Source organism: Vombatus ursinus, unplaced genomic scaffold, assembly GCF_900497805.2.
Source record: "Vombatus ursinus unplaced genomic scaffold, bare-nosed wombat genome assembly UNPS02009205.1, whole genome shotgun sequence".
NCBI lineage: Eukaryota > Metazoa > Chordata > Mammalia > Diprotodontia > Vombatidae > Vombatus > Vombatus ursinus.
The window spans coordinates 11,517,097-11,530,314 of NW_020948983.1; the positions used below are offsets into that span (position 1 = coordinate 11,517,097).

At 38.8% G+C, this 13,218-nt stretch overlaps 1 protein-coding gene across 3 annotated transcripts in view; it reads right to left on the bottom strand.

Annotated features, from left to right (window-relative positions):
- Positions 1-3,846: 3,846 nt before the first annotated feature.
- The window catches only part of MXI1 (MAX interactor 1, dimerization protein), a 101,448-nt gene continuing 92,076 nt past the window's right edge, over positions 3,847-13,218 (bottom strand). For 2 of the 3 annotated variants that reach the window (XM_027851732.1, XM_027851731.1), the window contains 3 exons: positions 9,847-9,961; positions 9,050-9,221; positions 3,849-6,421 (listed from right to left, as the gene is read on the bottom strand). In XM_027851732.1, coding sequence (XP_027707533.1) covers positions 6,258-6,421; positions 9,050-9,221; positions 9,847-9,961 — 451 coding nt within the window. In that variant the 3' untranslated portion in view covers positions 3,849-6,257. Of the gene's footprint in view, positions 6,422-9,049; positions 9,222-9,846; positions 9,962-13,218 lie in introns of all 3 variants that reach the window. The other variant, XM_027851733.1, reaches the window with a different exon arrangement.

A 13,218-nucleotide genomic window follows, 5' to 3' on the forward strand; every position in this document is an offset into this window, starting at 1 on the left:
GTATTGTAAACTCTGAGCAATTCTTTAAGGGAGTCATTAAGTAATTAGTCAAGTTGTATTACATATGTATATCACACTATAAAGCAACCAATTAATGTAAATAATTTTTCAAGTTCAACACTAAAGATAAACACTGATGGTTGGCATCCAGTAGTTTCCTGTTGTAAGTTAAGCTGAATTTTTATTACAAAAGAGATTAAGAGAATGGCATGCAGAATATGAAATATTGTGGTTTTTAAGAGACTAAATCCAGTCATTTAATCCCCTAATCTGACATTTTTACAGTTCATATGTAAATACCTTTTTAAAAGATTCCCGAATTCTTCTGTTCTGAGAGGTTCAGTAGCCTATACTTTAGTAAAGACATTTTATGGACTTTCTTGTTCTTGAGGCAAGAACTATGTCATTTGTCTTTGAATCACCAGCACATAGCTTGGTACCTAGCACACAGTAGGTCTTAATAAAGATTTACTGATTGCTTAGATTCAAGTAATGAAAAGAAGTATAGATTTAATGAGGGCTGAGCAATCTGGAGTTCTTATATTCATCTTTTGTACTGTATCTTCTGTTACGCATAAGAAAGTTGATATTTATAGTTATCACTGGTAAAGTAATTCTTAGTACTGTTATCACAGGTGTCACCAGGGATTCCCACAAAACATCTATCTCATTTTGTGATCAAGGTAATCACCACTTCAACTGGGTGCTTTTTTTTTTTAAATAAGACCATAACAAACTCGGAAAGGTAAGTCTCTGGAAATCCATAACTTGTAATCAGTTTCCCTATCAGTAATAGGAAAAGGCCCAGGGAGAAGAAGCTACTGCTCCATTCATTAAGGTACAGTCAGGTTCTTTATTTCAAAGGCTGCCTATCTAAGCTCCTTGACCTAATGGTCTCCCACCCCCTTTTCCTCTGCTAGGTAAAGGTGATATATTCCTTTTCTTCCTTCTCTCGCCAATAACTCCATCTTCCCCTTCCCCTCCAGCCCTAAGACCTGGAACTGACTTCATCAAGATGCAATGCATTTCTGAGCAGAGAAAGAAGTAAGCCAGGCTTGGAAGGGACAGTTTCCACATACTGTAAGACCTACAACCAGGCTAATCTCAGACAGTAATTATTGCGTTGTCCATTGCTCAGAAGCAGAAGGCAGCAGCAGGTACTTCTTCAGCTTCCTTGCCTGGAGTGTTTTTTTCCAGAAGGGCTGTCAGATTTATTTGACCTACCTTTCAGTTGGCAGGACGGATGAAGCTACCACAGATGTCACAAAGGAGCCTCAGTGAAGCTGCTGACTTAAAAACAAGCCAACCCTCAAGATAGCTATCTTCAGGTGCAGTTTTAATAATCACTTGCTGTATTTTAAAGAATTTTACAATGACAAGTAGGCTGAAATAATATATTCACAAAAGGTATAATGAAAAACATTTAAGAAAACAAATCCAACAGCCAGATGTTGTCCTGGAAATGAAACTTTGTTTAGGCTCCCCCATAGAGACTAATAACCTGAAAAGAAGAAATAACAGAAAGCTAGCTGTCAATACTTTAAAGAGCCCTTTTCAAGATTATTTTGCCCAAGAAAGCCAAGAGTGACAATGCAATTATACCACTGCTTTCAAGTCTAAAGTATGCAAACGGCACAACACATAGAGAATTAAAAAAAAAAATTTTAAAATCACTGCCACAAGAAATTAGTCATCAGAATCTCATTACTGCAGACTAGGGCTGGACCATAACACTATTTCATCAAGGACTCATTCATGTGCCATACCTCACATTGAATAGGAGTCAGACACCCAGTAGCACCCTCATATTTAAAAGGACTCAATACCCAGTTTCATAAGAAAATTCATCCCTTAGTAGACCATCTTTATGCTGTACAGGTACTAGGCTGACAACTCTAAGGAAACTAGTTTTTTTCTTGGCAATTTAAATATCTTTTGATAAAATCTCAAGAATCCTCAAAAGTCCTGATACAATCTAAAGACTCCATAGTACTTTCTATATATTCTTCATCCAAAATTCCACTCATTTGGTAGCTAATGTACCTCTACTGGATCATGCAACTATTCAGAATATTAACAGCTCCTATTACGAAACAATATATTGAGACTTGACATTGACTTTGTAGGCCATTGCCCCAGAAATATTTAACAAATGCACTGGGTTAATAGGCAGAAGTGCCACTGATGTACAAAATGCTCTTTTTGGGGCAGCTAGATGGCGTAGTGGATAGAGCACTGGCCCTGAAGTCAGGAGGACCTGAGTTCAAATCCGGCTTTAGACCAAACACTTGACACTTAATAGCTGTGTGACCTTGGGTAAGTCACTTAACCCCAATTGCCTAAAAAAGAACAAAAAACAAAAAAAATGCTCTTCTTGTGGCCTCAGCTTAGACCTTTCACAGAAAACTAGAAATGAAATCAATCACCATTGTGACTCATCTGCCTTATATTTTTTGTAAGGAATCAACTTGTCAAAGGATTTTGTTAAAATGAACTCTAGTCTGATACCTCATTGTGATGTGAAAATGACCCTACAACATTAGATGCTATAGCATCTAAGCAGCTTTGTGTGGCAAGTCAGCAGACTGGTAAAATGTTGAGATTGGGGCCAGTAGCAGACTCTATCTATTTCTAAGACCAGTCTAGCTAAATTCAGAGAGACTTATTATGGAAGGTTGGCCACCAGGTGGTATGCGGGTTGGGGGGAAGGAGGTGTTGGCTAAGACTCATCGGCTTAAAGTATTTGGGAAGGTGATGAACACTATCAGTAAAGGAAGTACACTGATAAAATTACAGATTTTTTGAAGAACAATTCATAGATAGAAACAATAACTTACTGTGTCGAAGACCTGGAATTGAAACAGAACTGAAGGCTATCTTCTGTTGTTCAATAGCAAGAAGATGGGAATAGAGAAATATTTGGAACCCAGGTGTTTTGCATCTGCTACCTTCCACCTTTCTGTTCTTGCAAGCCCCTGGATCTCCTCATGCTTTGTTTTGGTGGGTACTTTTGGAATTTAGGTAATTTTACTTCAGGCACTCGAGATGCCTATGGTAATAATAAAAGGGCTATAATAGATAAGCAACTGCTGCTTGCTTGTAAGAGAAAAGCCTTAATTGGTTAAGGGATAATTGCTTTGCACTCAGGAAGAAATAACCCAGAACTGTTTACTCCTTTTTATTAAATTTCAGTGATGAAAAAGACAAATGATCATAGTGGCTATTAGTTTCATGGACAGAGACTGGGACTAGGGAAAGCACTTCCACAGAAGGAACCCTTGCATAGAACTGGTGTAAGTGAATTAACACCACATTGTTTCTATCTGTGGAAATTTATTACAAAACACTCTTCTTTCATGTTATCATAATGGGACATTACCTATACTACAGGGGCATGTCCTTGTGTAGGGATTTGGGATGCTCCGAGTTAGGTAACTAGTGACTTCAGTAAGAACTGGTAAATTTGGAAAGGCTACAGATAAGGTCATCACTAAAGGGCTCCCCTAGGAAGTAAGTTGGAAAACAGACAATGAGCATGACAGATGGGTTTGTGCCTGACCTGCAGCAGTTAAGGTTATAGGATACATTAAACCATTTCATGTCTGGTTATGTGGTGTTCTATTATCAGTCAGTCGGTCTGGGTACCTATTTAAACCCCAGGTCTGGAAACAACAATGATAATTCAAATTGCCATTAATCCTTGACTTCTATATATAATATCTGCACATGCACATTTAGGGGGTGAGTGAACAAGAGGAGGAAGCAATCTGTCAATGTCTTTCAAAGAAAGGAGTGCTTTCCAGAGATTTATCTTCACAGAGAAACATGGTACAAAAAGCACTCAGATATTCTTCATTAACAATTTTATTTCTTACAATTAATTTCACTTTTGAATCTTCAAAGTTGATTTGTCTTTTTAAAAAATTAATACTTTTTTCTCATCATACAATTTTCTCCCCAAAAGGGAAATAACCCAGGGAAGGGAGTTGTCTAGGGACAGTTGAAATCCGTAGTGTACTTTCCCAACAAAAGTCTTCCAGGCTCACCATTTTGTGACTGCGACCAAAGAAGACGAAACAAGATGGTGGCATCTCGAGCTCACCTGAATAATGTCACAAATGTCAAACCTGGGCTAAGTGACTCATTTCAGGGCCATAGAAATAGCTATTGAAGTTTAGTCAATGGTTCCAATTGGATTTCTATGCTAGTAAACACAGCCATCAAATTGTGCCTCTCAGAAAGACAGAAATAAGCAAATACAGAGTAGCAATTTGGCCCAGGCAAGAATGAGATTAATAATAAAACCAGAAATACTTCATCTGGGCCACAGCAACATATTTGTTTTGTCACATTTTCCTTCAAGTACCTGGTGCCTGAAGTAGCATATTATAATGGAATTCTAGTTTTCAAAACATGCAGTTTTTTTAGTATTCAAACAAAAAGAAATCTAAGAATTTTGCAAGAATTTCTTCCACTCAGACATATCACATAACCAAGGTAAGATATTTTTGGAGGCACAGAAGAGTACAAGAAGAACAAGTGTATCCTAAGGCCTTATGTATGACCAAGATGGTAAAACACAATACATTTCATACACAGGAGTGGCAAATGTTGTTAAAGTGCTACTTATACAGGATAATCTAACATTAACACACAACTCAACTGCACTGCTAAATAAGGTTGTCTTTATTTCTTTTTTTTTTTTCTTGCCCAGCCCTACCTAAAACATAGAATAAATCTACAGGACTGAAATTAACAACCCATTAAAATCAGCAATAAGTTATGAAAATCATAAAGTAATTCTTTTAGTAATTAAGGGTAGTTAAATTACTTAAGGTATACAAAGTTCAAACAATGTCAGGGTTGAGGCTGCCACAAAGGCTTCAAGGGGAGATGGAGGGGCAGAGAAGAAGTAGGGAAGAGAGGAAAACGACAGGGTAACTTTTGTAGTCTGCAAGACAAGGGGAACACGAGACATCAAAGTGCAGGCTAAAAACTTCTCCTTAAAGAAAATAACATTGCTGATAATATTTGATACGAGCAATAGCACCTGCACAATGGGACTGTGAGGACGGGGAGGGAGAGAGACTGCCCGGAGGGAAGGGGAGGCGAAGTTTTACATGAGACAAGTGCTGAACTTAACTATGTTAACTATGATAGTGTAGGTACCGATGGTTAAAAGCTGGTCAAGGGGAATGATTCTAAAAAGAAACTAAAAACATTAGCTCTGACCTTTTTTCTACCTAGCCCCGACCTCATTCATTTTGTGCACTATAAAGAGTGAGGTGTGAGGTGTTTGATCATTATCAAATGCTGCATCAAAATAGATGATTTTTTCCCATGTGTTTTTCCACTATAAAAGACATCTATGTTTCTTATGGACAAGCTTTAAAAAGATGTCAGTTTGGTTTTTCAACACATACAAACATTTATCAAAATTGGAAATAAAAACGCTGCCGTGGCTCAGACCTGGGCCCGCTTAAGCTGTGGGCACAACTCTTCAGGCCCATGCAGACATGGAGGCATGTGGAGCTCGAGCCTTCCTATCCCCAATCCAGACCCAAATGGGCTTCCTTCAGTCACCCAGGGTGGGCTAGTGAGCTGGCCCCTTCGGGGCCCTAGTGCTAACAATTCGGGAAGAGGAGAACTTGCTTTAGCATGGAGTCCAACAGAAAGCTGAGCTGCATGATGATCCCTTTCAATAGGCTTCACGGGAGTCTCTCCTTTTGCAGGGCATGAAATGAGCTTTAAAAAAAGAATTGATCATCCACAGGCTTCATGATAAGCTGTCCCGGGCTGAGCTACAATAGCTCTCAGTTACACAAAATTAATGCCTGATTGTTTTAGTGTTTCATTACTAAGGGTTGGTTTGATTTTTTTTTTTTTTGTAGGATCATAAAGCTCAAGAAGGGCCCAAAGCCCAATCCTTAAATGTGTCCATTCAACGCAGTGTGAGCGAACTGGAAAAGAAGACAGAGGGTTGAATCTCCAATGTCCTCTTTCAAATCAATCAAATCAAATCAAGGACATGTCACATGAATTCTCCGCTGCCATTAGAAATTATGATTTTTGCAATAGGAATAACAACTGATATGTTGGTTCTCCTGGGGGAGGTCTACTTATAGATAGGCCTGTTGGACCCTTTTGTTCAAGTATAATTTTTGAAAGAGGAGACTGCATGATGAACCCACTTTAAGAAACTGGGTTGGCTTGGCCCAATGAGTAATTTGCCCTGCACTGTTTTGTCATGCTGGATTCTAGGAGGTAAATGAGAGTTTGACACTGGCACTGGAATAACCTTCATCACTCCCAATACTCTGCAGGCTGCTGTGATCGTCAAGGTCACTGATGCTGGTGGTGCTGATATTGTCCGCTTCTCCATGGGAGAACTCTGTGCTTTCAACATCCACTTCAATCTCCTCTGGCAAAGGGGAAAAGGAAAGAAGACGATTACTATTTGTCAGCGTGTGCATGTAACTTTAAGAAGGAATGGGGCTGAGATGAAAAGCAATTGCTGTTTTGGGCACTAAACAATTGTTACATAATAAGCTTATTATCAGTGATCTCTCTGAAAAGCAGGAGGGGGTGAGGGTGGAGTGACATGGGGATATTTTTGTAAAGGGGAATGTCCAGGATACAATGGTGGTCTCAATTTAAGGAGCAAGTTACTAAATCCTTTGACGCCAGCACGTCTGGACCTCCCACCAAAAGTACTCAGTCTATTTTGGAATTAGTGCTTAATATTAAAAAATCCAAATCCCAACTGGTTAAACGACATCTGTTTTGCATCACACTAGAAACTAATTCTCAGTGTTGTTTATTAATCAGTGTTGCCTTGTGGGGAAAAAAAGTATAAACTTAAGTAAACATAGGCTAATGGGAGAATATATTCAACCAGACTACTAGTGGCAGCAGTCCTATGGGGTACCACTAACTACCAAGATTTAACATAATGATGTTTGCATCTAGGCAAGAACCCATATTCAATTTAATTCAACAAGGCATGGGCTAAATCTATCACATAATTGATACTGATTACATTAATCATATAATAAACTTTGGGGGATAGATGTCCAAAATATGTTCTAGTTAAAAAAAAAGCCCAAAAAACCCATTCGACTTTGAAAAGACTTGGGTTCAAACCGCAGCTGTGCTGCTTCCTTGCTTTGTAATGATAAGTAATTCAATTAACCTCTGTGAGCCAATGTTAGTGCTTGTATTAAATTGGCAGAATTATTCATGCCCTCATGACCTGAAAGGTGCTTTGAGGATCAAATGAGGTAATATACAGAAGGCACTTTGAGATGTGATTACTAAAATTAAATTGTATCTACTATTACTTGAAATTAAGTGACTAAGGATTTAGAGATCATTGTATTATAGTAAAATCTTCATTTTAATGATATTTCTTGTAGTGGGATGGAAATTTCTACCTAAACAAACAAATACTCATAGCAAGAAAGCCCATGTACATACATACCTACAGTCAATCCAAAAGCTAAATTGATAGATATTCATGTGCTTACATAAATAAGCATACACAGGAAAAAATGTATTTTTAAAAAAAGCTACTTTAAATTTTTAAAAAGGCTATACCAGGCCAAAGTAAATTTAGGATTTTACATATTTCCTCCAACAAATAAACCCAAGCCTTGAAGTCTTGTATTTGGCACCAATTCTATAGATTACAAGAGTCACAACCTCTGAAAGAAAAATGGAATTCTGACTGCTGAGTCCAAGGAGTTAGGATGAAATGAGTTTCACAAGGATTTGTTGCTTTAAAAGTTTTGGAGGTTTACTTCTAAAACGCAGCCAGCTGTCTAAACAAGCTATACAACATAACTCTTTGTCACATCCATAGCACTTCTGATGCTGCTTACTTAGCATTCTCTGATCCAACCCAGCACCATTTGTTAAGCACCCACCATGTGCATGTCACTGTACTGGGTGCTGGGGAGAAGAAGACAGAGGAAGAAACCACAGGAGTCCTTTCCCTCAAGGAGCTTACAACCTATTAGCTGTAAGATTCCAAAGAACAGGATGGATACACACTGAGCTTATGCTTTGTAAAAAGGACTGAATCTAAGGAGACTGTTCAGGAGGTTATGTTGAACAGAACCAAGTTAGAAATTAACTCATCCCTTTGTTGGAAAAAGAAATAACATTTCAAACAGAAGCTAACTAGGACCTACTTCATACGTCTGTTGTGAGGCTCAAATGAGACATTTTTGAAGGTGCTTAGCCTAATGCTTGGCACCTAGTAAGTACTTAATAAATAATTTCCCCTTTCCCCTTGCCCTATGAAGTCAACAAAAGTTCCTCTTAGGAGGAAAGAAGATTGTTGAATAAGAACAGGGTACTACACGTCCAGTAGGCACTTCGCAAAATGTCTGATGACGAAGATAAGGATAAAGAACATGGTTTGCCTCTTGGCTATGAGGATTCCTTCCCCTTAAGGAATTACAGAATTATACACACAGCTTAGAACTGGAAGGGGTCTTAAGAAATCATCTGGCCTAGCTCTTTATCTACCTTGAGTCAGGTAAAGTCTTGTTTTTACAGATAAAATTACTCAAGTATGGGACCTTTTCACTCACTCTAATGTCTTCCCCAGAAGGTGGTGTTCTTTCTTCTGCTGCCATTATACCTAAAAGATTTTCCTTTCTTGGCACTGCCTGGGTGTCATTAAGTCAAAGCTTTGAGACTCTTAAAAACCCCAGAATCACTAGGACCTAATAGTGCTCACCTCAGGGGTGAGCACCTTTTTTTCAACAGAGCATGGAAGAAGCCTGGGAAGAGAGGAGATACAGCTGACTGGTAGATCAGGAGAATGCAGTCCAACTGTTTGTTTTCTTCTACCCCAACTCCAGAAACGTGTCCTTAGATGGTTATGACAAAAGGAAGACAGATATAGTACCTTTTCTTGATTGTTTTTAAGGAAATCACTAAGATTTACATCTTTGCTTGAGAAACAGCTCTGGACTCTTCCAGATTTTACTTGAGAGTACAGAAGGCAATGTCATCATTGGGGGAGATACAGTTGGCCTACCTCGCTCTGAATCTGAACGATCTGAAGAAATGGTGGAGCCGATGCTGTCCATTCGTATTCGCTCCATCTCCTGAGGACCCTGCAGCTGTTCCAGTCGTCGCTTTAAAAATCTCTGTTCTCGTTCCAGGTTTTCAAGCTGGTGCTGGCTCTTTCTCTCAGCTTCTTCAAGTTTCTAAAACGATAACATGTTGTTTATTTATGTTTGTGAACAGAACATCAACAAATAGTGGTACTTTCTGATCTCCTTCCTAGCATTTAAAAGCAATTCTTCTGAGGAAGAAAAAAGAAAAACGGCTTTTTTCCCTCCATTTTCACCATAAAGCTATCCCTTTATCTTTCACTAATTTTGAGTGTGCAATGAATGTACTGTTTATACAAAGTGAGAAAGTCAGTAAGTAATCACCTTGAACAAGAGACTTCCCTTGGTGAACACTAATGGAAAAATACTGAGGGGCGGCATCAAATCTGAGCTTTCTCCACTAGAGGGCCTTATTTCTTTCCTTCCTCAGGATCAGCAAAATATTTGGTATTTTTTCCACTGTTTGCAGCACTCCAAATGGCCACATTGTCTAAACAACTTGTAACAGGGGGCTGTGCGATTCTATTTTGCTTAGCTCTGTAGTACTTTTTTTTTTAAAGGTTCACTTCTTAAAGCCACTAAGTAGGCAGAGTGAGCTGCTGACACATATAATATTAACTTAGAGCAGATTAACTTCTGTCTGGGTTGCTGCTATCATACCTTAGAGTTAAAGAAACGGGTGTGTACAGGGGAAGCTGCCCTTGGCCACCATTCTTACCTTGATGTGTGCTTTGGCTTTGTTGAGCAGCCCAAGCGTCGTGTGCCTGGTGCAATCTGGTCCAAGTGGGATCAGCACTTTCAAGCGTTCCAAACAAAGGCGCAGATGAGCTCGTCTGAGGGAGATGGAGGAAAGTCAGCTAAGATGATAGGTCTCGAAGAAAAACCAGCACAGCTACCACCTTACATTTAGTGCATCAGGAACTGATGCTCTGCCCAAAGATAAGCAGTCTGTGCTTTTTCCTTTTCATAGCCACTTTGCTTTTTACTTTTTCTAGTTCCAAAACACTAAGTAGCAAGCACAGGCTTGCCATGCTTTTGGGCCTTGCCTTTCCCAACTATTTTATGTTACAAACTCCAGCTATTCTGGTCTATTATTCCTATTGGTAAGCCCTGGCATAGATGGGTCATTTATTGGTCCTCAGACCCAATAAGCTATTTCAACCTGATGAGATCTAGAGGATGGAAAGTACATTGGGACAATTAAATATAGTCTTGGCTACCCAGAGCCTAAGCCTAGTAAATGTATTTGGGCTATGTGGGGAGGAGGGAGTTCAACTAGCCAAGGTATCCTGTAGAGATGTAAAATTTTCTCTCATGAACAGTTTCATAGGATCATAGATTTATAGCCAGAAGAGACCTTAGAAGTCATCAAGTCTATTCCTCATTTTACAGATAAGGAAACTGAGGCACAGAGAAGTTATATAACTTGCCCAAGATACCACTGAGGCAGGATTTGAGCCCAGGTTTTTCTGACTGCAAGGCCAGTGCTGTGTCTACTACACTGTTGTGACTACACTCTACCTCTTTTGTGCACTAGCCCCAACGTCCATCAAAAGCTAAATAAGTGGCAAACTGTCTGTAAAATTTCAGCCTTTCCAGTGCAGACAAAACTAATTATAACGGAATACTAAAAACCTCTACCTAGTAGGGAGGGATAGGAAAAGATAGAAAATATGGCCATGGAATCTCCTTTCGGCCCAATTCCTGAAACCACTGTAGGTTTTAATTCCACTTTTCTTTCTCCTCCCTTTATATTTGCAAAAGGAAAAGACTAATTGACAAAATTGTTCAAAAAAAGTCACCAAGTTTCACAAACTCATTCTATTGGAAATTCTGAGGCAGATTCTCCTGTAAATCCTGACAGATAAGCTCCTGCCTTTTCTGGGACTAACAAGCTATAGTCAGGCCAGTCTCCAAAGATATGAGCCCATCTAACAATAGCAACAGTCCAATGACAAGTAATCTGTTAGCATCACGTATTAATTAATATAAAGTCAAAGAATATGTTTTTCATATCGTACCTCCTCAGGCAAAGTGAACTTGCAACATCTACCACAAACAGGACAGAAGCATCGTCCATTTTTCCTTCATAGAAGACAGAAATGGTTTTACCAAATCACTAACCCTATGCCCTCTTCATCTAAATGTGCAAAAATAGTGGTAAGTGAAATTCCCATTGGTAGCAGGCTGAAGAAGCATCATACATAGGCAATTCTGTCACTAACAAGCAAGGATGATTAAGGCTTAGGGAGGTCAGGTTTTTTGCTGATAAACTGTTGATATTTTTGCACACTCACTAGTCTAACTATCTTTAAGGGTCTGTCAGTACTTCCATTACAAAGTCTGCTAAATTGAATAACTCAATTCCAGGCAAAAATCTGGCAAACTCAGTTTTGCAGATAAGGAATAAATAAAGGAATGCTTTTCATTTGACCAAGGTTACCAAAAAAAAAAAAAAAAACAAAACAAAAAAACCATCACAAAAACCAAATCCCTCCCCAACTCGTCAGCGAATTTCCCTAAATGAGGTTTAAATTTATAATGTTTTACCTGCTGCCCCACATTCCCCATCTTCATGAAGCCTTCCACTCATTTCCTAAACAGAAATCTCCCAGGTAAGGCAACTGCTCACAGACCTTTATTCTTACTGGACGAAAAACAACTACAATGGAAATTTCTTTAAAGTCATCATAACATTGGACAAACAAGGGACTCATAACCTGATTGGAGGGAGAAAGGAAGAGGCCCATATCTCTCTGGCTAATAATTAGTACAGTTATGGAAGTTCCGAAAGATCCCACCAAGAATGAACAATCATCTTTACAAAAAGCCAAAACATTGGGCTGCCAGATAAATTAATGACTCATGTTAACAACGTAAGAAAAACTTGTTCCAGAGGAGACTGAAGTTGTTCCGTGATCTACCTTCAGTCTCGAGGGGTAATATTTTTTACCTCTGGTTTTAATAAAGGCTTAAAAATGATTTTTTATTCTGGTTATAGTTTCAGGTAAAGGAAAAAAAAAAGTTCGATCAAGGATTCTGTTTGATTCTACCACCACAACATTATATTAACATAACAGTAACACCCATGCTAAATTTACTAGTAGAAAAACCAAGATGTATTAGTGATGTTATTACTCACTTGTTAATTTAACAAGTATTTTATAAATCCAGAGATTCAAAATGTACTTTTATATAGTGTCTGGTGCATAGTAGGCACTTAAAAATGTGTATTGATTAATGATGCAGTTTTTCATTGTGTGTCATATGTAAGTGTCTACCCAGTAGTACAGCCAATAAGTCAAGACAATAAACATTTATTTATTGATTGACTGATTGATTTTTGGTGAGGCAATCAGGGTTAAGCAACATGCCCAGGGTCACAGAGCTACTAAGTGTCAAGTCTCTGAGGTTGGATTTGAGTTCAGGTCTTCCTGACTCCAGGGCCAGTGGCCTATCCATTTCACCACCTAGCTGCCCCCACAATAAGCATTTATTAAGCACTTACTATATACGTCACTGTGTCAAGTACTGGAGATACAAAGGCAAAAAATAATCTTTGTTCTCAAGGTGTTCACAATCCAATGGAGGAGATAACATGCAAATAACTATGTACAAACAAGATACAGATAAACTAGAAATAATGAACAGAGGGAAGGCACTAGAATTAAGGATGATTAAGAAAAGCCTCTTGTGAGATTGATTCTAAGCTAAGGAAGTCAAGAGAAAAGAGATGAGGAGGAATAGAATTCTAGGCATGGGGGACAACCAGTGAAAATACAGAGATGGGAATTGGAGTGTCTTGTAGGAGGAACAAGAAAAAGGCCAGTGCCACTGGATCATAGAGTATTTGGCGATGAATAAAGTATAAGAAGACTGGAAAGGTAGGAAGGGTCAGTTTAGGAAGGGCTTTGAATACCAAGCAGAGGATTCTGTATTTGGTTCTGGAGGCAATAAGGAGTACGCGGCATCTACTTCAATACGGGTGGAGAGGTGATTTTGTGTGTGTCTGTGTGTGTGTGTGTCTGTGTGTGTGTGTGTGTGAGAGAGAGAGAGAGAGAGAGAGAGAGAGAGAGAGAGAGAGAGAGAG